The sequence below is a fragment of the Monodelphis domestica genome, chromosome 1 (genome assembly GCF_027887165.1).
Source record: "Monodelphis domestica isolate mMonDom1 chromosome 1, mMonDom1.pri, whole genome shotgun sequence".
NCBI classification, from domain to species: Eukaryota; Metazoa; Chordata; class Mammalia; order Didelphimorphia; family Didelphidae; genus Monodelphis; species Monodelphis domestica.
Window position 1 is genome coordinate 422421830 of NC_077227.1, and position 27265 is coordinate 422449094.

General features: G+C 38.1%; 1 protein-coding gene across 19 annotated transcripts in view; it reads right to left on the bottom strand.

Annotated features, from left to right (window-relative positions):
• TTLL11 (tubulin tyrosine ligase like 11) overlaps positions 1-27265 on the bottom strand; it is a 250767-nt gene that overhangs the window by 145592 nt on the left and 77910 nt on the right. For 13 of the 19 annotated variants that reach the window (XR_008915265.1, XM_056812079.1, XM_056812067.1 and 10 more), the window contains exons 4-6: positions 22096-22671; positions 19537-19632; positions 16508-16626 (exon numbers count right to left, since the gene is read on the bottom strand). Coding sequence is in view for 18 of the 19 variants with exons in the window: in XM_056812079.1 (XP_056668057.1) it covers positions 16508-16626; positions 19537-19632; positions 22096-22671 (791 nt within the window). In the remaining variant the exon portion in view is untranslated. The remainder of the gene's footprint in view (positions 1-16507; positions 16627-19536; positions 19633-22095; positions 22672-27265) is intronic. The other 6 variants (XM_056812083.1, XM_056812081.1, XM_056812072.1 and 3 more) reach the window with 1 other exon arrangement.

Here is a 27265-nt window from a genome sequence, read left to right on the forward strand (position 1 = left end):
AAATATTAAAACAAAACAAAAATATTGAGGTCATCAATTATATTGGATGGATCTTCTCTAAAGAATCTACTGGAAGACATGGAAAAGAAATGCACAAGCTGAGAATGTGTATATAGGGAAGAGATTTGCACCAATAGAGAGAGTACCCATAACCATACTATTGTGGATTAAGCAAAATAAGTCATTGTAATCTTGAGACTAAAAGTGGGAAAGTTGTAGAAATCTTAAGAAAAAAATTTTCAATCTGAGTAAAAATTTGGAGGAATATTTTGCAGTGGTGATTATCTAAATTAAAGTAATATTTACATAAGTAATATTGACTTCAATTTTGTTCAGCTTTATTATTCCAAGTATGAAAATTTCTTTTCAATCATATCTTACTCCCAAAAACCCAAATACAGTTTACATGGTGGAAATGGGCATTACATAAATAAATTTCATCTTCCCCCTTTCCTATAAAAAAATGATCCTTAAAGACTAGTGGCAGCATGAGAAAGGTTACACCACCCCATTCCCACCCTACCCATAGTAGTTCTAAAGTTCTGTGTTTGAAAATTCTATTTTCTAAGAACCTATTGCAATTCTAACTTTCCCATATCTGAGGTCTCATAAAGAATTAACATTCTAAAATCATTGAGATTCTTAATACTAAACCAAGCAAGATGAAAATGTTCTTACTATATATAGAGAAATGTTCTTTTTTAAAAATTCTTTGCTGCAGTTATAAAGAAGTCCTATATCAAAATTAAGAATGCATCCAGGACTTTGCCTGGAAACCAACAGAGAGAAAATGAAGGGGAAAATCTGTTTCATTTTCCCTTTTCAGGAGACATATTTTAAATGAGTTTAGATCAATGTCTTACCAGATTAGACTTAACCATCACTTAATATTTTATTTGTGTAGAGGAATTATCATAAATGGAGTAGTAAGGGAGGGGAATATTAAACTATGTTTTAGTTCCAATAAAAGACTAGTTTGTCCATAATATTCTTCATTCACTAATAATATATATTGCTCTACTGACAAAAGCTGACATAAAATTGTATAATTTTTGCTTTGGGTCTTACAGTGACAACATTTATGGGTAGTATTTATAAATCAAGTTACTGTCCTGATAGGTTGGTTAACCTAGAAATCTAAGGCCCATTAAGGAGTTTTTACATTCAACAGAAATTGCAATGGAAAGAAAAAACACACATCAAAATACTAAAAGTGTAACAAAATTACAAAGATTAAGAAGGACAGGAATGAAGAGATATGAGAGGACACCTCCAATCCATCCCTTTGTAGAGATGGGAAGTATACAGGTATTACACATTGTCCATATTTTTTAGACTTCCCATTACAGTGATCAGTCATGCTGATTTTTTTGCCTCTCTAGAAAATACTTTTTGTTTTATGAGTTGGACCTATGAGAATTAGAGGGAGAAGGATCCTTGGGAAAACTATGATGATATAAAAAAGAGAAGATAATCATTAAAAACCTATTTTAAAAATACTTATACTACCTATCCCACAACTATATATATGTATTATATGTATATATATAGTTGTGGGATAGGTAGTATAAGTATATATATATATATATATATTATATATATATATATATAATGTATTTTGTAAATATTAAAGTATCAAAATATATGTTGTTGTTACCAGTATTAATAATGATGCTGCTTGATTTAACAATCAGTAACAGGTTAGGCAGTGACAGTTTGCAATAAAAACTACTGTTGAATGGCCTACAATACTAACAATTCAACCAACAAGTGACATTAGGTATGTACTTCCTCACCTTCTCTTTCATAGATAAAAGACAAGAAAGTTCTTTATTTGAGAATAGAATATATTCTTTGCTACTGTGACATATCCTGAGCATAAGGAGGTATGATTAAACTTTCAGATATGTGATATCTTCTTTATCACTTCATAAGCAAATGAGTTGGTAGGGATAAAGGGAGCAAATTTTTCAGTTACAGCCTAAGCTACCTGATAGAATTATAGAATCAAACCCTATAAGAGCCAAAAGGAAATTTTGAGATCATTTAGTCCAATCCCTCAATTTTATAAGAGGAAGCTTAGGCTTAGAGTTGGGAAAGTGCCTTGTTAAAGCTCTCCAAGGTAGTAAGTAACAATTTCTCTTCCTCTTAGGCCGTATCTTTTCTTCTAGTGACTCAATAGAGTCACAGATTGGTAGTAAGATGCCTAAGAATATCATACCAGAAACAAAATCCTTAAGAACATCCAGATTCCCCTATGCCCAAAGGGATTTAAAAGAATGCTTGCCCTTTGACCCAGCCATTCCACTGCTGGGTTTGTACCCCAAAGAGATAATAAGGAAAAAGACTTATACAAGAATATTCATAGTTGCACTCTTGTGGTGGCCAAAAATTGGGAAATGAGGGGATGTCCTTCAATTGGGGAATGGCTGAACAAACTGTGGTATATGTTGGTGATGGAATACTATTTATGCTCAAAGGAATAATAAAGTGGAGGAATTCCATGGGAACTGGAATGACCTCCAGGAATTGATGCAGAGTAAAAGGAGCAGAACCAGGAATACACTGTACACAGAGACGGATACACTGTGGTACAATTGAATGTAACGGACTTCTCCATTAGTGGCAATGCAGTGATCCTGAACAACTTGGAGGAATCTACGAGAAAAAACACTATCCACATTCAGAGGAAACACTGTGGGAGTAGAAACACAGAAGAAAAACAACTGCTTGATTACATGGGTCGAGGGGACATGGCTGGGGATGTATTCTCTAAATGAACATCCTAAGGCAAACACCAACAACATGGAAATAGGTTCTGATCAAGGACCCCAATGAAATTGCGGGTCGACTGCAGGAAGGGTGGGGAGAGGGGAGGGAGGGAAATAATGTGATTTTTGTAAACAAGGAATAATGTTCTAAATTGACTAAATAAATACATTTTTTAAAAAAAGCTTAGGCGAAAAAAAAAAGCACATTCAAATTCCATGTGACTCATTCTTTAATATTGGGAAAGAAATAAAAATGAGAATGAAAGAGAGACAGAGACAGAGACAGAGAGACAGAAATAGAAATAGAAACAGAGATAGAAAGGAACATACTTTGTGAAATATCTATTTTTCCTGATACTTTGTTTGAGGGTGAATCCTAAACTGCCATGTCTTAAATTTCTCTTCTTCATTTTAACTTAATGGTTAATTAGAAGAAAATGAAATCCTTCCCCAAGCTTAAGATCCACCTGTTCAGATTGTAGCTCATTATCATAGATTTTTTTCTCTTGGTTCCTCTTAGGTATTCAAAGTATGCTACATAAGCTGCAAAAATTTGTTTGAATTCCTATCAGGTATTTACTATTACCAAAAATGTCTAAGGCTTCAGAAGTTTGTTTTTTCTCCAAAATGAAAGTTTATTTCAAAACTGAACTTGGCTTTAAATGATCTGGAATCAAATTCTGGTTATACCACTTGCAAGTTGTATGCCCTTAGACTAGTCACTTAACCTCTCTACTTCAGCTTCTTTGTTGGAAAAATGAAGATGAGGTACCTTCAAGTCTCTAATATTCCAGGTTCTGTGTGATAGAATGATCATTGGGTTTGGAATCAGAAAACCTGGGTTTGAATTTTACTTCTGCCACTTACAGTGTGATCTTAACCTTTCTGAATCAGTTGCCCCATCTGTAAAATAAGGGGGTTTAAACTGGAGAGTGCTAGAAGACTCTTCCAGTTCTATCATGAAGTAGTCTAAGATCCTTTATTCTCCAGTATTCCACTCTGGTTGATGGTCCTTTCCTGTTTTCATGCTCTAAGAACTATTCTGACATTCTAAGGTCTAAACTCCCTTCCAATTCCAACATTCTCTTGGTCACAGGGTTCACTCAAGAGATATTATAAAGCTTATAGAATATGCATCAACAGGGCCTGGAATGGCACAGAGTCTCTTCATTAAGAATCATAGCTGGGGGGCAGCTGGGTAGCTCAGTGGAGTGAGAGCCAGGCCTAGAGACAGGAGGTCCTAGGTTCAAATCTGGCCTCAGACACTTCTCAACTGTGTGACCCTAGACAAGTCACTTAACCCCCATTGCCTTGCCCTTACCACTCTTCTGCCTTAGGACCAATACCAGTATTGATTCTAAGGTAGAAGGTAGGGTACGCAGTATTGATCCCAAGACTGAAGGTAAGGGTTTAAAAAAATAAGATTCATAGCTGTTCCTAAGAGACTGAATCAACTAGATGAAGAATAGATATTGCCCCAGTTAACTAGAAAATGAAGTTAGATGGGCAAGCAGTCAGTGCATTAACACACATAGATAGGTACTGTACAGAATGGAAGAGACAGAGGAGAGTGGAATTCATATTCAGGAGAGTATACAACACTTTCAATGTTTCCTGACACAAATCTCCATTTTTTCAATGCTAATATTATTCTAGTCATGCTATATGGCTGTGAATCATAGAATACCACAAGCTCCAAAGAACCAAAGCTAGAGTTAACTTGAACAGTACTGGAGAGACACATTGTGGATGTCAATGGGTTATGGACAATGAGTTGAGTGCAAGTAGCACAAAAAGACACCATTAAGGACATGTGTGATTAAAAGAAGAAAGACTTGTCATACAGAGAGAGAAACATAACAGATGGGCAGCCTGAATGTTGAATTGGCATTAGTGGAATATTAAAAAGCCCTAAAGAAAGCCCTTCAGTATGCTGGGTAAATCCACTGTAAGGGATTTATGGAAAATGTGGCCAAAAATTGCATAGAATGAGAAGATTTTGTGACTTGTGTGGAGGTAGAGGAAATATCTACATTGATTGGATCACAAAGCTATTAAATTATCAAAGTATCATCAATTTTAATAGTCAACCCTTATCTCTAGACAGCAAAATATTCTAGATTCAGAAAAAAAGTTACATTTAAAAATCAGAAGAGACAGGTAAAAAAAAATCTCCAAATACATTTGTAATTTCATCATTTAGAATGGCTTTCCTTTAAAAGGAATACAGCAAAATTCAGTGTTGCTGAAACAATGCCTTCCCATCCCCTGTCTTCCCCACCACCCTCCAGTGGTGACTGCCCATATGTTAGGTAGCTTTCCATCTGCTGTTAATTTATTCAAAATCATGAATACCTGCCATCAAATGAAATCTGTTCATGTCTAATGTAAGTCTGAAGTAACAAAATCAAATCATCTCGAAAAACCCCAAATTTCCTGTAAGTCTAAGAAATGGTTCCATTTCAACAAACTTTATCCTCAGGGGAAATGCAATGGACCTAATTACTAGTTTTACCATACTCAGGTCATCTGAAGATTTTCAAGTAGGGAGGATGTCTTCTCACCCCCCAAACAGTATACTTGTGTAAGAGTTGTTCAATTCTTTTTTGTTCATACAAAATCTGGTTTGATCCATTTTCCCAGCATATATTTTTATAGTTTGTTAACTTCGATCTACATATTTATATATAAGGCATTATTATAACTGTTTTGCTATATGGGAAACTTTTAGAGTTGGTTCAATATATGAGAATCAATTATAGTTCCCTCTCCCCCAAAGTGTATATAACCATAATCACAATCCTACTATTTGTTCCATATCTTGACATACCAATTCATTTACTATTCATCTAAATAGCTCCACTATAATTTTCTATAAACAATTTGTAAAAAAAAAATTAACATAGTGACTTAATGACAACCCAGACCTGGAAGGACCTTAGGAATTGTCTAGTCCAAACCCTTTATTTTCAGATAAAGAAAACAGTACCAGAGAGGGAAAGTAGCTTTCCCTACGACACCCAGTGAATTTTTTTGAACTTATTTTCTGTTTTAGTAACAACATTAAGGTTGAAGGGCAAGGGGGCTAGGCAAATGGGATTAAGTGCCTTGCTCAGGGTCACACAGCTAAAAAAGTGTCCATAGTCAGATTTGAACTGAGGTCTTTCTGACTCCAGTCCTAGCACTGTATTTACTGTGCTACCTACCTGTCCCTACCCAGTGAATTGATAACAGAGTCATGACTAGTGAATAAAGGTCTTCAGACTTCCATTTCTAGATTCCCTAATACCATCACATTGTCTCTTTAAGTCCAATTTGTATGTAAACTCTTATACTGTACTTTTGGTTAGTGTAGCCTAAAAAACTTGCTGCTGTACCTTACCCCAAAGAATCCATTAGAAGTCAAAAGAAGGCATGAAATTTTGGCTACTTATCTGCATTGGGAATATCTCTTTAACTTTGACAATATTTCTCTGTAAGAATGTTTATACCAAAAATAGCCTCAGCTCAAGAATAAAGCTTTTGGTAAACATAAAAATATACAGATGATTCCCAAGTCTATATTACTAACCATACACCTCATTCCAGTTCTATAGAAGTGCATTTCTAATCTATATACCCACTTTATCTCCAACTATTTGTCTTACTAATATATCAAGATTAGGGTACCTAGGTAGCTCAGTGAATTGAGAGGTAGACCTAGAGATGAGAGGTTCTGAGTTCAAATATGGCCTCAGAAATTTTCAAGCTATGTGATCCTGGGCAAGTCACTTCAACCCCATTGTCTAGCCCCTATCCCTCTTTTGTTTTGGAACTGTGATGATAGAAACTACTCTCTAAGTTTGTCCTACCCCAACACCTCTCTCTCTCTCCCTCCCTCTCTCTCCCTCCCTCCCTCCCCCCCTACTGGAGGGCTTTTGGGGCTTAAGCAACTTGGCATGCTTGGGATTTTGGCTTAGGTATTTCTCTAGAAAGGTGAGATTTTTCTGTCCCCTCCTTCATTTTCCTTTTTCATATATCTCCATTTTTATTAAAATTACATTGTTAAGGGGCACTTGGGTGGCTCAGTGGATTGAGAGTCAGACCCAGAGATGGGAGGTCCTGAGTTCATATCTGACCTCAGATACTTCCTAGCTTTGTGACCCTGGGCAACTCACTTAACCCCCATTGCCTAGTCCTTACCACTCTTCTGCCTTAGAACCAATTCCCAGTATTGATTCTAAGATGGAAGGTAAGGGTTTAAAAAAAATGGTTTTAAAAAAAATGGACTCCTGATTTGACAATAATTATAAGGCAACCACAATATTTTATTAATACATTTAATAATTCTTATTATCATTTATTGCAGAACCATGACACAGTTTTGATTCTAAAATGAACGGTAAAGATTTTTTTTTTAAATAGTATATCAAGGCCGTGTATAAAGCATTGGACCAGGAGTTGGGAGACTTGGGTTGAGTTCATAGGTCTGAAGTTAATTATATATCTGACAGTGATCAAGTTATTTTAACTATGGACCTAGGTTTGTTCACCTATAAAGAGAGATGAGAGGGGAGGCAGACTAGATAATATTTAATATGTAAATTGGTGAAAAAAATTACATGGTATAAACCAAATTTATCTTTTACCTTCATCCCTATTCATATTAGTAATATCACAATTTTTCATCAAGATTGAAACCTCAACATCATCTTTGAATCTTCCTTCTTTCTGAACTCTCCTAACTACTTGCCAAGACTTGCAAATTTAATATCTGCAGTCTTTTTCATTATCTGTCTTCTCCTTTCTATTCCTATAGATTCTTAATATAGGTCATACCACCCTAATGTAGGTCTCAGAACCTCAAACAATGTTAGTATATAGAAAACAGAGCATTAGACATAAGAGCTTAAAATACAGAATGTTACTAAAACTAAACAAAATGACTGCATTCATATAGCACTCCAAGGTTTATAAAATACTTTCCTTTTTAAAAAATGATAACACTTTACTGTTAATAGTGCAAATAGTATCCTCTGCCTTTTACAGAAGAAGAAAATGTGTATGGGGTGTATGGGGTGTTCAGGGAGGGGTAGTATCTCTGGTATAGAGGGCTTGTAGTGCCCTCCTAGGGCAGCTCTCCAGCCTCTGACCCCCACCTGACACCCAGCTCTCACTTGTGGCTCCCAGTAGCTACTAGCATGTGGCAGCAGCCACACCCCGGCAATGGCTTCGACAGGCCGGCCGAACCTTGTGAGGGTAGCCATGGGGTCGTCGTGGACCCCTGGTGAACCAGGGCTTTGCTCACCCAGCATGTGAAGACTGTTTTGGCAGAACAGGCGGAAGAAACCAATAAGAAGGTTCAACGACTGAGATGGTGACACAGCAAAGCACTGTGGAGTGCTTAGGGCGTGTTGGAGCACAAAGGACAACACGGCCATCCAATGCAGCTGAGGAAGTCTCCAGGTTTAACGATCTTTCGTGCCAATGGACCCAGGCTTCCAACGCCAAGAGAGTGGGACTGTCTCTGTGCATCAACTTTTCCACTTAAATCTCCTTCATGCACAAGTATCTTTGTGTACATTCATCTATCCTAACCCCGTCCACCCTCTTCAAGACCTGCGGCGATGGGGGAGTGGCAACACAACAGGTGGAGGTGACCACTGGCAGTTGTAGTCACAATCCTGCACATAGGCGGCCCACTGACCAGTGGTCGCTCGGCCCTGTAGGGCAGCAGGGACGTTTGGCAGCATCCTGGGTAACTGAGCAGCCCTCTCTAGGACAGCACTGCTCACCCTAACCAAGGGAGGAGACTAGAAAAGGTGTCCCAAACATTGCCTGCCCTACAAACACCCGGTCAGCACACCGCGGCTGGCGGGTCATCCCTTTAAGAGGTCAAAATCAAAGAAAACAAAACACAAAGAAACTCCTACTAGGAGCATGGAACATTAGAACGTTACTTGATAGAGAGAATACCCCAAGACCTGAGAGAAGAACAGCTCTAATTGGTAAAGAACTGGCGCGATATAACATTGACATCGCAGCCTTAAGCGAAACACGCTTACCAGAAGAGGGATCACTAGTGAACCCACCACTGGATACATCTTCTTCTGGAAAGGTAGAGCCTCAAATGAAGACAGAATCCACGATGTTGGCCTGGCTATCAAGACCAGTTTGCTCAAACAGTTGCCAGACTTGCCTGTGGGCATCAACGAGGGGCTCATGAAGATCCTTTTGCCTCTCAGCAAAGACTGGTATGCCACAATCATCAGCGCATATGCTCCAACACTGACCAGCACAGAGGAGACCATCGAGCAGTTCTACTCTGACCTGAGTGCCGTTCTGCACCCAGTGCCCACAAATGACAAGCTGATACTACTGGGAGACTTCAACGCCCGTGTTGGACAGGACCATGAAAGATGGAAAGGAGTGCTCGGTAAACACGGCGTGGACAAAATGAACAACAATGGCCTACTGCTACTCAGCAAATGCTCAGAGTTCGAACTCACCATCACGAACACTGTGTTCAGAATGGCGAACAAATATAAAAGAACGTGCATGCACCCACAATCAAAACAGTGGCACCTCATTGACTACATCATTGTACGCCAGTGAGACATCCAGGATGTACAGATCACCAGAGCTATGAGAGGACCTGAATGCTGGACAGACCACCGATTGGTTAGAGCGACTCTTCAAATGTGCATTGCGCCTCGCCATCCAAAACGCGCCCGGACAGTTCGCGCATTTTACAACGTGAGTCGTCTTTAGAGATCCATCTTATTTGCAAACATTCCAGTCCTTCCTGGACGACAAGCTGTCTGCCAAGGGACCACTCACTGGAAGCTCAAACGAGAAATGGAACCAGTTCAGAGAAGCAGTGAAGGAAACATCAAAGGCAGTCCTAGGCTCCAAACAACACAACCACCAGGACTGGTTCAACAAGAACAACACTGCTATTGAAGACCTATTGAGCAAAAAGAACAAAGCCTTTATGGAGTGGCAAAATAACCCAAACTCTGCTCCTAAAAAGGACAGATTCAAGTCTCTCCAAGCGACGGCGCAGTGTGAGATCAGGAAAATGCAAGACCGATGGTGGGGAAAAAAGGCAGAAGAAATCCAGCGCTTTGCTGATATGAAAAACTACAATTTTTCAGTGCCCTCAAGACTGTCTATGGGCCATTAAAACCTACCACCACTCCCTTGCTATCCTCTGACGGTGACACTCTCATAAAAGATAAAAAAGGCATCAGCAACAGGTGGAAAGAACACTTTAGTCAGCTTCTCAACCCACCCTCTTCAGTCGACCAAAGCGCCCTTGACCAGATCCCCCCAAAACACACCATTGAACAACTTGACGTCCCGAAGTCCAAAAAGCCATTAAACAAGTGAGTGTAGGCAAGGCACCCGGTAAAGACGGGATCCCAACTGAGGTGTACAAGGCCTTAAATGGAAAGGCGCTCCAGGCATTCCACATAGTGCTGACCAGCATATGGGAAGAGGAAGACATGCCCCCAGAACTCAGAGATGCCTCCATCGTAGCCCTCTACAAGAACAAAGGAGCACGAGCAGCCTGTGACAACTACAGAGGCATCTCACTACTCTCCACTGCTGGAAAGATCCTCGCCCGTGTTATACTCAACAGACTCCTGTCATCTGTTTCAGAGCAGAACCTGCCTGAATCACAATGTGGCTTCCGACCAGATCGCAGCACCATCGACATGGTCTTCATGGTGAGACAAATGCAGGAAAAATGCCTTGAGCAGAACCTGAGTCTCTACATTGTCTTCATAGACCTGACGAAGGTGTTCGACACAGTGAACAGGGACACGTTGTGGGTGATCCTTAGCAAGCTCGGTTGCCCAGCAAAATTTGTCAAACTGATCCAGCTCTTTCATGTCGACATGACAGGGGAAGTCCTATCTAGTGGAGAGACTTCCCATTGCTTCAACATCTCCAATGGCATAAAACAAGGTTGTGTCCTCACTCCGGTATTATTCAACCTATACTTCACCCAAGTATTACGACATGGATCTAGACCTGGGCGTCTACATCAAATATCGACTGGATGGCTCACTATTCGACCTCCACCACCTGACTGCAAAAACAAAGACAACAGAGAGACTCATCCTGGAAGCTCTCTTCGCAGATGACTGTGCTCTCATGGCCCACCAAGAAAATCATCTTCAAACCATTGTGGACAGGTTCTCTACCACAACAAAACTGTTTCACCTGACTATCAGCCTCAGCAAAACAGAGGTGCTGTTCCAGCCTGCACCAGGGAGGCCAACTAACCAATCCTACATTACAATCAACAGCATGCAGCTTTCTAACGTCAACAATTTCAAGTACCTGGGCAGCACCATCGCCAACGACGGGTCCCTAGACCATGAGATCAATGCCAGGATCCAAAAGGCCAGCCAGACACTCAGGTGGCTGATCTGCAAAATCCTCCAACACAGTGGTGTAAGCACTGCGACGAAGCTCAAAATGTATAACGCAGTGGTCCTCAGCTCGCTCCTGTATGGTTGCGAGACATGGATACTGTACCGAAAGCACATGAAACAGCTGGAGCAATTCCACCAATGCTCTCTCTGGTCAGTCATGAGGATCCAATGGCAGGATCGAATCACCAACCAGGAAGTCCTCGACAGAGCCAACTCCACCAGCATCGAAATCATGGTCCTCAAAACCCAGCTACAATGGTCTGGACACATCATCCGCGTGGACCCACAGCAAATACCAAGACAGGTATTCTATGGTGAACTGTCAGCTGGACTCAGGAAACAAGGTTGACCAAAGAAAAGATTCAAGGATCAGCTAAAGTCAAACTTGAAGTGGGCTGGCATTACACCAAAGCAACTAGAACTTGCTGCCTCTGTCAGAAGCAGCTGGCGAACCCACATTAACCATGCCTCCACCACCTTTGAAGATGAACGACGTTGACGTCTTACCACTGCGTGAACGCCGACACCAGGCCACAACCACACCTCCCGTAACAACTGGAGTCCCATGTCCCATGTGTCACAAACTCTGCGCCTCAGTCTTTGGACTTCAAAGCCATATGAGGGTACACCATAGATGAAAATGCACAAAGACAATTGTCATTCTCAGTCACCGAGAGACTACTACTAATTCTCTACCTTTTACAGAAGAAGAAAACGAGGGCCAAATTTGCCCATGGACTCCCATAGTCAATAAGTTTCAGAGACAAGATTCAAAACTTGATCTCCTGACTATAGTAAAATGCTTTATTATTATTATCAATTACTCATAATAACAAATTTCCACACAAGTTTTCCTAAGTTATATGATTGAACTTATCTCTCTCCCTTCCTCCTCCTGATGCTGGCAGGCGATGCCTTTTTTTTTAAGCTGCTTTTTTTCTCTTTCATTGGCAGAAAGAAGGAAAGGAAGAATCAATAAAAAGCATTACAATATGAAGAATTCCTTGGGTCTCTCTTGTCTCCAAAAGTGATACATTTAAGGATGTCTCCCAGAATACTGGAATACAGAATCACAAAGCTAGAAGGTAACTCGAAACAAAGTAATAGAGCATACATTATAGACTAGCAAGAGCTAAAAGAGACTTTAGAATATGGCATATTTGAGTAAAGAGGTACTTTTAAAGTTGATTAGGCCCTTGGAAATAATAGAGTTCAACTCCTCACTTTAGAAATGAAGGAGCTGATGTTGAGATTCAAAATAACCTGATCCAAGGTTGTACAGCCATTAAATGTCTAAGTAAAAACTTGAGCCAAGCCCTCTAATTCTTTACTAGTGCTCTCTGCTACTTCTCACATAGACTATAATAACCTCCTTAATTGGTCTTTTCTTCAGTCGTTTTTTATACCCTTACTTTCTGTCTTAGAATCAATACTAAGTATCATTTCCAAGGCAGAAAAGTAGTAAGGGTTAGGCAATCTGGGGTTAAGCAATAAGCTTGCCCAGATTCACATAGTTAAGAAGTAAGTATCTGAGGCCATATTTGAACCGAGGACTGGCTCTCTATCCACTGGGCCAACTAGGTGCCCCTCTCCTCCTTCAGTCCTGATCCCCTTTAATAGATCTAGCACTTACTGTTGAAGTGAATTTCTGGTACATAGCTCACTATGACCTTATTGTTCCCTCATAACTCAAAGTTTCAGTGACTCTTCAATGTCTCTACATTAAAATTTGAAGTCTTTAGAAAGGAGCAGAGCCAGGAGAACATTGTACACAGAGACTGATACACTATGGTACAATCAAATGTAATGGACTTCTCCATTAGTGGCAATGCAGTGATCCTGAAGAACCCGGAGGGATGTATGAGAAAGAACACTATCCACATTCATAGGAAAAACTGTGGGAGTAAAAACACCAAAGAAAAAACAACTGCTTGATTGCATGGGTTGAGGGGGATACGATTGGGGATGTAGACTCTGAATGAACATCCTAGTGCAAATACCAACAATATGGAAATGGATTCTGATCAAAGACACATGTAATACCCAGTGGAATTGTGTGTCGGCTATGGGAGGGGAGGGGAGGAGAGAGGAGAGGGAGGAATAGAAAATGATTTTTGTAACCAGGGAATAATGTTTGAAACTGACCAAATAAAAAAAATTGAAGTCTTTAGTCCAGAAGTCAAGGCCATTTATAATATGGCCACAACCAATAACTCTCTTCATGTACTCAGACTAGACTAGTTAACTTTGAGGATATACAAACCTCCAAGTCTTTATTCAAGTTTGCTGTTCCACCTAGAATGTCTTCTTTTTTGTTTTATTTTTTTTTCTACTTGCCCAGTTAATACTCATTCCTGAACCCTGGACATAACTGCATCTCCAATACCAGATCTTTCTTTTAGTTAGTTCATCCAAATCTTCATCCAGTGGAACAACAATAACAAGCAAGCTTTTAGTTAACACTTATCATGTGCTAGACACTGCACTTAGTGCTAAAGATTCAAAGCAATACAAAAACACTGTCCCTGTCCTCAAGAAGGTCATATATATATATACTTTTTTTAAAACCCTTTATATATATATATATACACTTTTTTTAAAACCCTTACCTTTTGTCTTGGAATAAATACTGAGTATCAAATCCCAGGCAGAAGAATGGTAAGGACTAGGCAAGAGGCTAAATGACTTGCTCAGGTTTGCACACCTAGGAAAGTGTCTGAGGTTCAAATTTGATTTATTTTTTTTTAAGAATATTTTTCTATGGTTTAACATGATTCATGATCCCATCCCTACCCCTGCTCTTTCCTCTCTTCTCTCAAATCCGACAAGCAATTCCACTGGGTTATACATGTGTCATTATTCAAAATCTATTTCCATGTTATTCATATCTGCAGTAGAGTGATCCTTTAATATCAAAGCCTTAATCATATCCCTCCCACATTATGTGATTAATCACATATTTTTCTAATGCATTTCGATTTCCACAGTTCTTTCTCTGGATGTGGATAACATTCTTTCTCATAAGTTCCTCAGAATTTTCCAGGGCCATTGCAATGCTGCTAGTAGGAAAGTTCATGACATATAATTATACATGGTAGATTATTTCAGAGAGAAGAAGAAACCAGTAGTGGGTTTAGGGGAGTTGAGGAGGAAACAGGGATTCTGGAAAAGTTCTTTTGTAGCAGATGGGATTTGAGTTGAAACTTAAAGGAAGTAAGGGAAGCCAGGAGGCAGAGAGGAGAGAGGACAGGTATGGGGGACAGTCACTAAAAAGGCAAAGTCAGGAAATGAGTGTTGAGCATGAGGGATAGTAAAAATACCCATGTCATTTATAGAGAAGACAAAAGCATTTAGAGTAGACCAAACAGAAAAGAAGTAGGCCCATGAAAGAGGCACAATAGCTATAAAAGGTATTAAGGCATACAGGTTCTCAAGGTAACTAAGAGAGGGGAGAATACCAAAGGCATTAAAAAACCCTCATTTTATAATTACTTTATAATTACTCTAAAATGATCCCCAAAATATAAACTATTGTATGTGCTTGCTGATTTTTCCATTTACATAAAAATTTATGTATTGATGACATCCTTTGTGAGATATTAGAAAGAAATAGACTTTCACAACTGATATTCCAAAGTGGACCAGATCTTTGCCATCATAGGATAATGACTGAAAGATACAGAAAATATAACATATCGTCGTGGTTACTATTTTTTGGCTGTAAAAAGCAAAAACAAAATTTAATTCGGCAAAGTAAAATGTCACCTTAAAAGTTCTTTTCCAAGAAAGTGTATCCCATGCATATGTCAACAATTTATGATTCCTTAAAAAAGATAAAAGGTCCATTAAACAACCTTCTGATGATTAATGTCAGGCAAAGCATAAAACAAGGAGTGAAATGCTCATCAAAGGTATACACAACTGTAATGGAGGAAATATATCAAAAAGACTAAGTTGAAGAGGGTAACTCAAAAGATGTAAAGTCTTACAGATGCTTCTGTTTGCAAATGACAGTGTACTAATTTAACCAAGTCCTAGAACACTGTATAGCCTCCTGAATGAGATCCATGATCACTCTCACTCTAAAGAATTTGGTCTAAAATCTACTTTGAAAAAAACAAGTTAAAAAAAGTACCTATCCATTAGATTCTGAGAAGCAATTAGATTAATAGTCTATAGAGCTCATCCACATGTGTATGTGTGTGTGTGTATATATATATATATACATATATATATATATATTTATATATATATTTATATATATTTGGGCAACCAATGTAAGGCCCAAAATTAAATAAAAGGAATAAAGTGGATTGAATTGTAATATTCTTTTAATGAACAAACATTTCTCCTGCAACAAAAACCCTTGTTCCTAATTCCAATATTCTACTGGTAGTGTCATATAGCTAGAAGTCACAAAATTGAAAAATTAATACCATCCAGACAGCAATGAAGAGGTACATGGCAGGTGTCATTAGGTATTATTTTTAAAGGGGGGGGAAGGGAATTACAAAGGAGACCTAGAGGAAAGAAATGTATAAGCAAAAAGGAAGATGGGCTGATCATCTGGTGAGAAGAAATGGTAACCAATGGACAGCCTGCATTGTGTGCTCTGCTGGTATCATCAAAGTATCATGATGACAAAGCATTTTCTGGGAATACACATATAAGAGTTGTTCAGGATGAGTAGTACAGTTAGATTGCAATTGGCATTGATGGAGTAACTAACCACATTGGTGAAATCACAGATCCATTTTGGGTACTGAGTATTTCAGAGTTCTAGTAGTCTATGTTTTTGGTCACTAAGAGCTATAACTTTATATGATCTAGATTCTAACATTTTATGTACTAAGGTCATTTCCAGCTATAACATTTTTGATTCTTTAGTTGAGAATATATTTGAAGGCATTTGAAATCTTCCAGGGTAAGCACAATATAAACATGGGTGTTACATTACTACTTCGCAAGAAATTTGGGGGGAGATGGAATGCTTTTTATAGGAAATTTATTCAAAATTTTATCTATATTGAACAATTATTAATTAGTCAAACCCTACATGCCAGATTAATATGCATATCTCCCACAATCAATTTTGTGAATCAACTCTGGTTAGGTGCCAGGTTATTCACAAATGGTAAATATTATTAAATTACTTGATATGTAAATCACACTTACACTATCAACATTTTAAAATGTTCTAAATAAAATGGAAAATAATTCTTTTTTCCCCAGCTCCAAGAATTTAACTTACCTAATTTAAGACACTGAAAGATTCTGATGATGAAAAGCAAATTATATTAAAATACTTACCGGTTCTCTTTTTTCTTATGCTTCAGTGGATCAATTAGTCGGAGAGTATCTCTGATTACTGCTACTTTTACTTCTTCATCGACAAGACTTGGGACATTTTCAAACACCCCTGGAGAAAGCTTGAATTACAAAGGATTCTATGTTACAGTGAAGACATTTTTTTCAGTGCTAAATGTATACTCTCTTCATTGTATTAGCTTAAGCCGTATTCCTGCCTATGGTTGTGAAAATGTTAGGCTATAGAATACAATAAATAATCACCAACCATTCCTGGAGATGACAGCCCTCTTATACAAAATAACTAACTTTTTAGAACTTTATAATAACAAAGTTCATTATGTACATTACCACATTTTATTTTCACAACTCACTTTCTAAACTGGAGCTCAGCTAAGTAAAACAACATCCCTGTAAATTACAGAACTAGTAAATGGCAGACAGAATGTGAACTTAATCTTATGATTACAAGTCAATTTTCCTTGTACACACCATATACAATGAATGTAGGGGTGTTGCTGCACACCCACACATATACATACACATATACACACATTTATAATTTTGCAAAGAATTTGGCAATAATTAGCTTAAAATTTTTTTTAAACCCTTACCTTCCATATTAGAATCAATACTTTGTGATGGTTCTAAGACAGTAGGGCAGTGAGGACTAGGCAATGTGGATTAAGTGACTTCCCCAGGGTCAAATAGCTAGGAAGTGCCTGAAGTTAAATTTGAACCCAGAACCTCCCATCTCCAGGCCTGGCTTTCTATCTGCTGTGTCACCTAGCTGCCCCTAGTGATTTTATTAATAATTTTGATACTTGTAATGATATTGTAGTACAGTCTGAAGAGATAGATTAAAGTCCTCTATCCATCATTTCCTAGCTGTGTGACTATGAGCATCTTATTTTGTTGCTCTGAATCTTATTTTCCCTACCACTAAATGGGTGATATAATAATACTTAGACTATCAACCTCTTAAACACATACTCCTCTTCATTCCCAGGGGAACTAACTATAATAGACAACTAGAAAGAAATCCAGATTTGAAGGAAGAGGTCATATTTTCAAATCTTAGCTTTGTTATTCCTTTGCTATATCATAATACCCTTTAATCTCAGCCTCATATGATGAAATGGGAATAGTAATCCTTCTACTACTTCCTGTCCCCACATAGTACAATCATAAAGATCAAATGACAAATTGAATTTAAAAACCCTTTGTAAATCATAAACGAGTAGGAGAAAAATAGTATAGTGAATAGAAAGCTAGTTTCATAGACAGAGTAACTTGGGTTATCCAAAAGATTATTGAAGTAATGTAAAACATCTTCTAAAATGGAATATATGTAATAATATCATATAATATACATATATATAAAATATGTAGTTTATCTAGAAATATATATATATAATACAGGGTTATTTATATAGCCCCATATATATATAAATATGGGTATATATATAAAAGATGGGGAGATAGATATGCATATATATATATATATATACACACACACACACATACAAACACACAAATTGGCTAGATACAAGATAAACCATGCTACCTCCCAGAATTACTTGGCATAAACTCTGAGGTTCTAAGTTTTAAAGTGGTTGCTGATCTGCAGCAGTAGATGTAGATGAGTTTCCTTGCCAGGAGTTCCTTATAACCAATGAAATCACAAGTCCAGATCTTTAAAATCATGGATACTCTATGTATTCTAATTTATTATAAGAATGATAACCAAAATAAGTGGTGAGAATTTTTTCAAAAGATAGTCACTATTTATATTTGTGATCTAGACATGTCAACAAGACTAAATCACATTGCCTTGTAATTTCAATTAGATGATCTCTTGGTAAATCACCAATTACTACATATCAAACTTGATGGAAAATGTTAGTCATTTCTAAGTTTCAAGACCTTAAAAATATAAACAACTAGCATATGGATATTTCCAAGTGACATTTCAAGTTCACTAAGATTGAAAACATCCAGTCTTAAAACATTATAATTAGTATTTGTAGATACTATATCTTTTAAAAATGTTAATGAAATACCAATGAATCTAGATAAGACCTCAAACAAGTTGGCTTCTCCCTTCCCCTCTCCAAAGCACCCCCCACCTTTGGCAGAATTCATAGGAGGACCTGCACAAGGGTAGCACAGGATGGACAGGCTTGAATGGGTTATAATCAATATCACTGGAAGAAGTACCTACTTTAATATATCATGGATCCATAAAATTATTGAACTATGTAAAACATCTTCTAAAATGGTATGGAGATGCCTCTGGATTTTGGAAGGCTACTGTATGAGCCCACAACTAATCAGGAATGGCTGAATCAGCAAGCCCCACATGGGACCATGAAGGTTATCAGAACTAGCTAGAGAATGCCACACATCCCTTTGGAATACAAAGGCCTAATTGTCCAGGAAGCAGTTTAGATTCCTTGAACTTGTGCGTTCTCTTATTCCAATAAATTTCCTCAGTTTTACACTCAGATCAACAACTAACTTCACTTACTCTGCCCTGAGGTTTTGCTGTCATACAGTCTTTGTGGTAATCAGCCAGCTTTCCCTCCGGTCTCCAGAATTTCTTGTCTCATTCCTCTGGCAAGGATTTTCCTTCTACCCTTCTCCCTACTCCATATAGTTTTCCAATTACTGAGATATTCTGATTCTTCCTCAGGGAGTACATGACAGCTATGTTTAGTAGAGTCCAGGCTCCAACAGGTTCAGGCCAAGTTTGAAACACTTTGAATTTAGATTTAGCAATAATAAGTTCTTTGTCTTCCAAGAATAAGCCTAGCTAGATTACAAAAGGCCCATCTCCAGATGATTAACTACTAGAAGACAATTCTTTTTCTTTTGACCATAGCAATCATGAGGACTCTTGTAAGATGCATTAATACTATGAGATCCACTGAAAGAGGGAAGCCTCAGATAGACAAAATAGTGGATTTTTTGAAGCATCAATGTTGAAAATGTTTATGATATAGAAGATGATGAGAAGAGAAATGTCTTACCTCTTTTTCATGTTCTATTCTCATGCTGGGATTTGCATTTACTTCTAGCAACATAGGTTTCAAATTTTTCATTAGAAGAATATCAAATCCTAAAATCTGGAAATGAGAAATAGAACACTGAATCACCTCTATTAGCTCAGATTTTAGAGGTAATACTTCATTCACTATGATTGTCTACATTTATGTAGCATTTTATAAATACTTCCATATTTGTTATCCTGTTTTAGGGTGATTGTGCGAATATTCATTTTAATGCCCATTCTGTAATTGGGAAAACAAAGCACAGAGAGGTGAAGGGGCCTGCCTTGTATAATATTTTCCCAATTTTACAGGTGAAAAATGGAGACTCAAGAGAGGTAAAGTGATGTGTGCTGACATACAATTAGTAAATGGCAAGTACTAGTATCCTCCATGTAAAATTCTAGATGAGAAAACTGAAGTTGGTGGTTACAGACACCAAATTATTTGTCTGCAATGAAGGGACTATGAGAAGAGAGAACTAGGACTGGAATTCAGGTTTTCTGTTTCCAAGGACTTTTTTCACATTACCTAATTCCAGGGTGACCTATACTTTCTGAAATAGATTCAGATGAACATGTTGTGAAAGGTTTCTTTATCTTTCTCCCAAGCTACAGAAAGCAAGGAAGAGAGTCTGTGGGAAATGTTCACTATTCTGAGCTTGCTTAATAATACATGGTCAAAGAACAAGAATGATTATGCCTCTAAGACAAGGCAGTAATATCTATCTAACTTTAGACCTGGCCTAGGAAATGAGATGCTCACAAAAGGATAAGAACTGATGAGCAGGAGAGATCAATGTTTATCATTCTAAATCATCAAGGGCTAAGTTTCATAGTCTTCAGATACACGATTCCTGCTTTCAAGTCTGATGGAACAGTTCTAGTCCATCTGATATGTAAAGTAAACACTGGTAACAAAAATATGACAGGAAGGTAAAAGTTATGGCAAGTGTCCAAATCATAGATTGGATGACCATTCATCATAGAGACTTTATCCACTGATCAGTTAGAACCATTTCCTATTTCTGGGTCTCTGTTTACTCATCTGTAAACTCTTAAGTTCTTTCCAGTTCTGACATTCAAATATGTTTCAAATAAATGTGCCAAAATGAATCTTCATTAACAAATTTTAGCCTCACCATCCCAAAAAGGCCATAAGACTATGCATGTTCTTTGAACTAGCAATACCACTACTAAGCCTGTATCCCAAAGAGATCAGAGATAAGGGTAAAGGACCTACCTGGACAAAAATATTTTTAGCAGTTCTTTTTGTAACAGCAAAGAATTGGAAACTGAGGGAGTATCCATAAATTGGGGAATGGATGAACAAGTTGTGGTATATGGTTGTAATAGAATACTATTGCACCATAAGAAATGACAAACAAGCTAAGTTCAGAAAAACCTGGAAAGACTTATGTGAACTGATGCAAAATGAAGTGAGAAGAAACGGGAGAACAATGTATACAATAGCAGAAATATTGTACAATGATCATCTGTGAAGGACTAAACTATAAGCAACAAAACAAAGGTCCAAGATAACTCCAAGAGACTTATAAAAAATGCTATCAGGGGTAGCTGGATATTTCAGTGGATTGCGAGCTAAGCCTAAAGATAAGTCCTGGGTTCAAATGTGATCTCAGATATTTCCTACCTGTGTGACCCTGGGCAAGTCACTTAATTCTGATTGCCTAGCCCTTACAATCAATACACAGTATTGATTCTAAAATGGAAAGTAAGGGTTTAAAAAAAATGCTATCCACAGCCAAAGAAAGAACTGTTGGAGTCATGCAATCTTTTACTTTATTTCCTTCATGAATTTTTATTGTACATGTGATATGTGTCTTTTGTCATCATATGAGGAATGTAGAAATATGTTTTACATGAAAACACTGCTATAACCTATATCAGACTATTTGCTACCTTGGGGAGTTGGGAAAGAGAGGGAGGGGGAGAATATGAATAGTAAAATTTCAGAAAACAATTGTCAAAAATTATTTCTACATAAAATTGGAAAAAAAGAAAAAAGTTAAAGAAAAACAAATTTTAGCCTCACCCTTTCCCATAAACATTAATTCCCTTTAAAAAAATCCCTTTCCCATAAATATTTCTTTTTAAAAAAAATCTTAGAATCAACACTAAGTTTCAGTTCCACAGCAGAAGAGCAGTAAGAGCTAGGCAATTAGGTTAAGTGATTTGCCCAGGGTCATTTAGCTAGGAAGTGTCTGAGATCAGAATTGAAGCTAAGACTCCTGTGTCTCTAGCTCTGGCACTCTATCCCCTAAGCCACCTAACTGCCCCTCCATAAACATTTCTTTAGCTTTCTAGACCCTACTTTTTTCTTCAATAAAAGGAGAGGATGGGATTAGGAGATTTATTTGGTTATTTCCAGCTCCAATATTGCATTTTCTGTGTTCTAACATTTCATGATCTATTTCCTATGGTCTACGGTCTCTTTGAACTTCAGAATTTTATGTTCCAAAGTTTCTAACAACAAGCACCTTTTGAATTATGATTTTATATCAGTTATTTAAAGATTTACCTGAAAGCATGTTGGTCCAGGCCTTCCTGCTGGTATATCAGATTGATAGAACACTTTGAGCTCTGGTGTCAGTGCAATAACTGTCTTAATCACTAAAGAAATAATGTCTGACCAGATTTTCTTGATGTCAGCTCCCTTGGAAGAGAGTCTACAAAGGATGCTGGAGAAAGTCCTTTTGCTACCAGTATTAACATTGTCAGAATGAATGAAGTTTCCACTATGAATATTCAGTGAATAGTTGGTTAAGTGCATAAATACATGATGTAAATTTCCAAAGTTAGGCTCCTGATATGGCTCTGTACAAAATCTAGAGAGTCCATCTTTGGCTATATAAATCTCTAAGGGTTCTAAAGACTTTAGTAAGACGTACAGACGAATATCAAATTTCAGTTTGTCAATGAGGAGAGGTTTACAGATGTATTCCTGGACTACAGCTGGCCTGCTCTGGAGATTTCCTGCCATTCGAATGTCACTGGGGTCTTTAATGAGGTAGATTCCATCACCTTGACAACCACTATCAGGTTTTACAATGAAAGTGGGCTTCCAGGAGGGGTCACCATCTTTCACCATTCGAACCTGAAAGGAAAAAAAGAAGGAAAACAAGAGAGGTTAATAATGAAAAACCTTCCTTGATCTAATCAAAGAAGAGATTGGGCCAGAATGGTGAAAGGACTCTAAATTACATCATATGAGGACTATTGAGAAAGTGTAATAGAGGCATGGGGAGAAAGCTAATATATTTCTGGATTCACACTATGCTTTCTCCACTGTACATTGGTCACCATCCATATGGAAAAACAGAGGGTACAAATCTTCAGCTGGGAAACCAATTGCATATGACAATCTAATAGATCATATTATAAGTGCTATAGATCTTCCTAAGGAGGTGGCCATAATCCATTGTAAGGCACACACTCATGGAAAGGACAGGGTATCCCTAGGGAATGACAGACCAGACATAACATCGAAATACGCTGCTAAGTTTGGTCCCCACCATGTGCTGAACTTCTCTCTGATTGAAAGGCAAAATCTCACTGAAGCCTACAACAGAGAAGAGGTACAATCATGGAAGAAGCAGCAAGGAGCTAAACTAATCAAAGGCGTCTGCATTGCTCAAGGGGGTAAACCTATTCTCCCTAAAAAGTTGTATCAACATCTATGCACCATAATTCATGCAAAGGGATGTTACAGAGTGCAAGGGATTCTGGATACCATAAAGAGATATTGGACAGCACCTGGAATAACTACAAATGCCATTAGAGCTTGTCAGGCATGTGAAACACGCTGGAGGTATAATCAAGGTTATTTTAAGACTATTACATTGGGAGGCAGACCACTCAGCTATATGCCTTTCCAGTGTATTCAGATCGATTATATCAAAATGCCTAAAGACAAGGAATACCATGCAGGAGATATAATCAAGGTCATTTTAAGACTACTACATTGGGAGGCAGACCACTCAGCTATATGCCTTTCCAGTGTATTCAGATTGATTATATCAACATGCCTAAAGGCAAGGGATACAAATATGCATTGGTTATAGTGGATAGACTGACTAGATGAAGCATGTCCATCCAAGAAAAGTGACACTGCCACAGTAGTGAGATTTCTATTAAAGGAGATTATATCGAGACATGGCATTCCCGATACCATTGACTCAGACAAGGGGTCCCACTTCACTTCCCAGGTCCTACAAGAAATCTATAAGAACTTGGGGATTAAATGTGATTACCATTCAATCTATTGGCCCCAGAGTTCTGGGCAGGTTGAATGGATGAACAAAGAGTTAAAAACACAAATAGGTAAACTCTGTTCAGAAACACATTTAAAATGGACAGATGTTTTGCCTCTTGTTTTGTTCAACATTAGAACCAGGCCTAGGACTGACCTGCATATATCACCTTTCAAAATGCTGTATGGTCTGCCTCTTTGGCATGGTAGGACAGTAAAACCACCTTACTTGTCCATGTTAAGAGTGGAATGCCTTCTTCATGAATACTTAGAACAGATACAATGTAGGATTGAAGAACTAAGGAAACTAGGTTTGCTTGTGCAGAGAATACCACTAGATTTTTCACTGCAAAAGTGATAAAGTTTATGTCAAGAAGTTTAATAGAGAATCTCCTATACAACCTAGATGGATAGGACCAACAATGGTCATAATGACAACCCTAACGTCCATAAAGGTTGATGTGAAATTGCATCCAATAATATTGAGTAGACCTAGGAAAATAATTGATGAGCAAAATGCAGTCCCTACCATAAACACAGGAAATCACATGCCACCAGAATACAGTAGAGAGAGCCTGCATATGTTAAAATAATGAAAAGATAGCACCCATGAAGATATACAGCCATTAACACAGAAAATATAAGGGAAACTTGCATTTGAAAGAGCAGCAGCCACAAAGAAATAAAGCCTCAGTGTAAAATATAACAGTCTCTGCCTGACATAGTAACAAATCCAAAAGATCTATCTCCAAGTAATACATACAATAGCCATTCAAAAACTATATACAGTAACCATATGATAAACCCCTTTGATGAAGAAAAAAGAAAAAATTGAAAACTATACTCTTAGGCATAATGCTTACCCCCATGCATGAAGTAAAAACACAAGTTGACCTAACCTGCAAGCACAAAGAGATCCAAATGCAAAAGCTAACCCCCATGCATGAAGAAAGATTGATAAATTCTGCCATGCATGAAGATTTCAACTCACTTCCATGCAAAAGTAACTTTTCACTCTTACTTGCACACACACATGTAAATCTCACACACATGCATTGTTTGTGTGTTCCTAGGTTCCTGATTATTGCAGCGAAGCCCGATTTGAAGAACACAAGTCTTCAATCAAGTCTGGATGATGGCAAATGGCATGCAGACCAGACGAAGGACCAGAGTAGAAAGGAAGATAATTTCTTCAAGCAACATGAATGGACAAGGAAGAACTTTGGAACTTTGAAATTTGGAACTTTTGGCCATGAAGGTTATGTTGGGAAGCATTCTACACGTGAACATCACATATATTTGCATGCACATCCTACATAGCAAAGATATTCCATGGATTGGGTAAGTATACAATGTGCATAGTTATATGACAACAAATGAACACACTGATAGCAAACAGTTAAGATAGATAGGATTATTATTAATAAGGGAAGTAGCATGGAAAAATGCAAGTTGCATTTTTTGCCTAATAAAAGGGAGGATTGTAATAGGCCTGGGGAGGAGGTAAGAGTATATCTCAGATAGCAAACAGTTAAGATAGATAGGATTATTATTATTAATATGGTAAGTAGCATGGAAAAATGCAAGTTGCATTTTTTGCCTAATAAAAGGGAGGATTGTAATAGGCATAGGGAGAGAGAGAATTTATAAGCCAAGATGCAGGAACTGGGGCTGAAGATCATCTGTCAATCAAGAACCAGAGTTCCAAATGGAATGTTCCCAGGAGTTGGCAGTTTGAGCTGACAGGGAGAGGGGACTGGAAGTCTCTCTCTCTCTCTCTCTCTCTCTCTCTCTCTCTGGAGGTTGGAAGCTGGCTGAAAAGACCCTGGTGGGGCTGACTTGGCTTTTGGACTTTGTCTCTGGATCTGAGCAGCTGAAGCTGACCAGAGGGAGGGGTCTGGACTGGGAGTCACACTCTCTTTCTCTGGAGGTAAAACGTGGCTGAAAGACCCTGGTGGGGCCGATTTGGTTTTTGGGGGGTCTCTGACTTTGGACAGTTGAGGTTGAGAAAAAGGAGAAACTCAGTTTTTGAGTTGGTTGTCTCTTGAAGAGAGACAATGCAATGAATCTGTTACCCCCCCATGGGGTAGAGGTGGAAGATAATATAAATTTCTGCTAATTAAAAAATAAAGACAAAAATAATCTACCATATTTTCAAACTATTTGTTCTAGATCTCTTCTCCTTTCCAAATCCAAATTCCTAGAAAGCACTATTGATTCTTCCTCTATCATATATACCTCCCTCCTCTGCTCACATGATTACTAAACTAATTCAGGCTCTGAGCTACATTACCCCTTACATGCAACTACTACAGAAGCTTTCTGCTTAATTTCCTTGCTCTCAGTCTCCTCCTTCTTCAATGCATCAACAGAGCTGCCAAATTAACATCCCTAAATTGCAGGTCTGCCTATGTTGTTACTTTGCTGTTCAATGGTTCTTCATTTCCTCCAGGATAAAATACTATCTCCTTAGCCTAGCATTTAAAGCCTTCTACAATCTGGCCCCCCTCTTCCCTTTCTAGATATTTCTAATTACTTCACTTTACACATCCAGACAAACTGGTCCTCTAGTTCACTGTCTCCTGACCTTTGTCCATCTCCTGTTTCTGTGCCATGGCAGATGCCAGGAATGGTTTCCTTCCTCACCTCCACATCTTAAGACTCCCTAGCTGCCTTCCTCCCAGTCTCAGTTTTGGTGTCACCTCTTACACAAAGCTTTTCCTGATACACATACTTTTTAGGGTTCTCTCTCTTCTGAAATTGTGTCATTTCTAATGATTCATGTACCCAGTACTGCAATGAAATATATGCTCCTTGAGGGCAGGAATTGTTTTGTTTGGGTCTCTGTATCTGTGGGGCCTAGCACTTAGTAGACACTTAAAATTTTTTGGTTGTTGAATTCACTGTGAGAGTCCCATATGGGACTTCCACACCTTGAATTTTACTGGCTTCTTTCCCCATTGTATTTCTATGTGAAGCTTCTGCCAATTCCTTAGGCACTAGCAGTTACCTCGAGCTTGTAAAAGAGCATTAACAAGGAAGAAACATTTAAGGCTTTAATAATGCCTCACATCAATTGTTTCTCCTTGTCAGCAATTCTAGAATGGAGCATCACAAGAAATCAATTTCATTCACCAAGTTACCTAAATGGGGCAGCCTTTCTTAGAACTCTGACCTTGATGTTTGGGTAGTTACTTAATATGCATCTAATGCATAAGTACATTTGGCACCTTGCAATAACAACAAGTGCACTACACAAATGACAATTACAGATCAGAAAATGAAAAATGCCAAGTTTGCACTGATGGGTGATTCTCCCCACTGAGGGCTTTGTTAGCCTGAAGATGCTAACAGCTCAATACATTACTGAGAGTGATATTTTCTCCTTTGAATGCAGTAGATATGCCTCAAATAAATTAGACTTCATGGTCAATAGTCT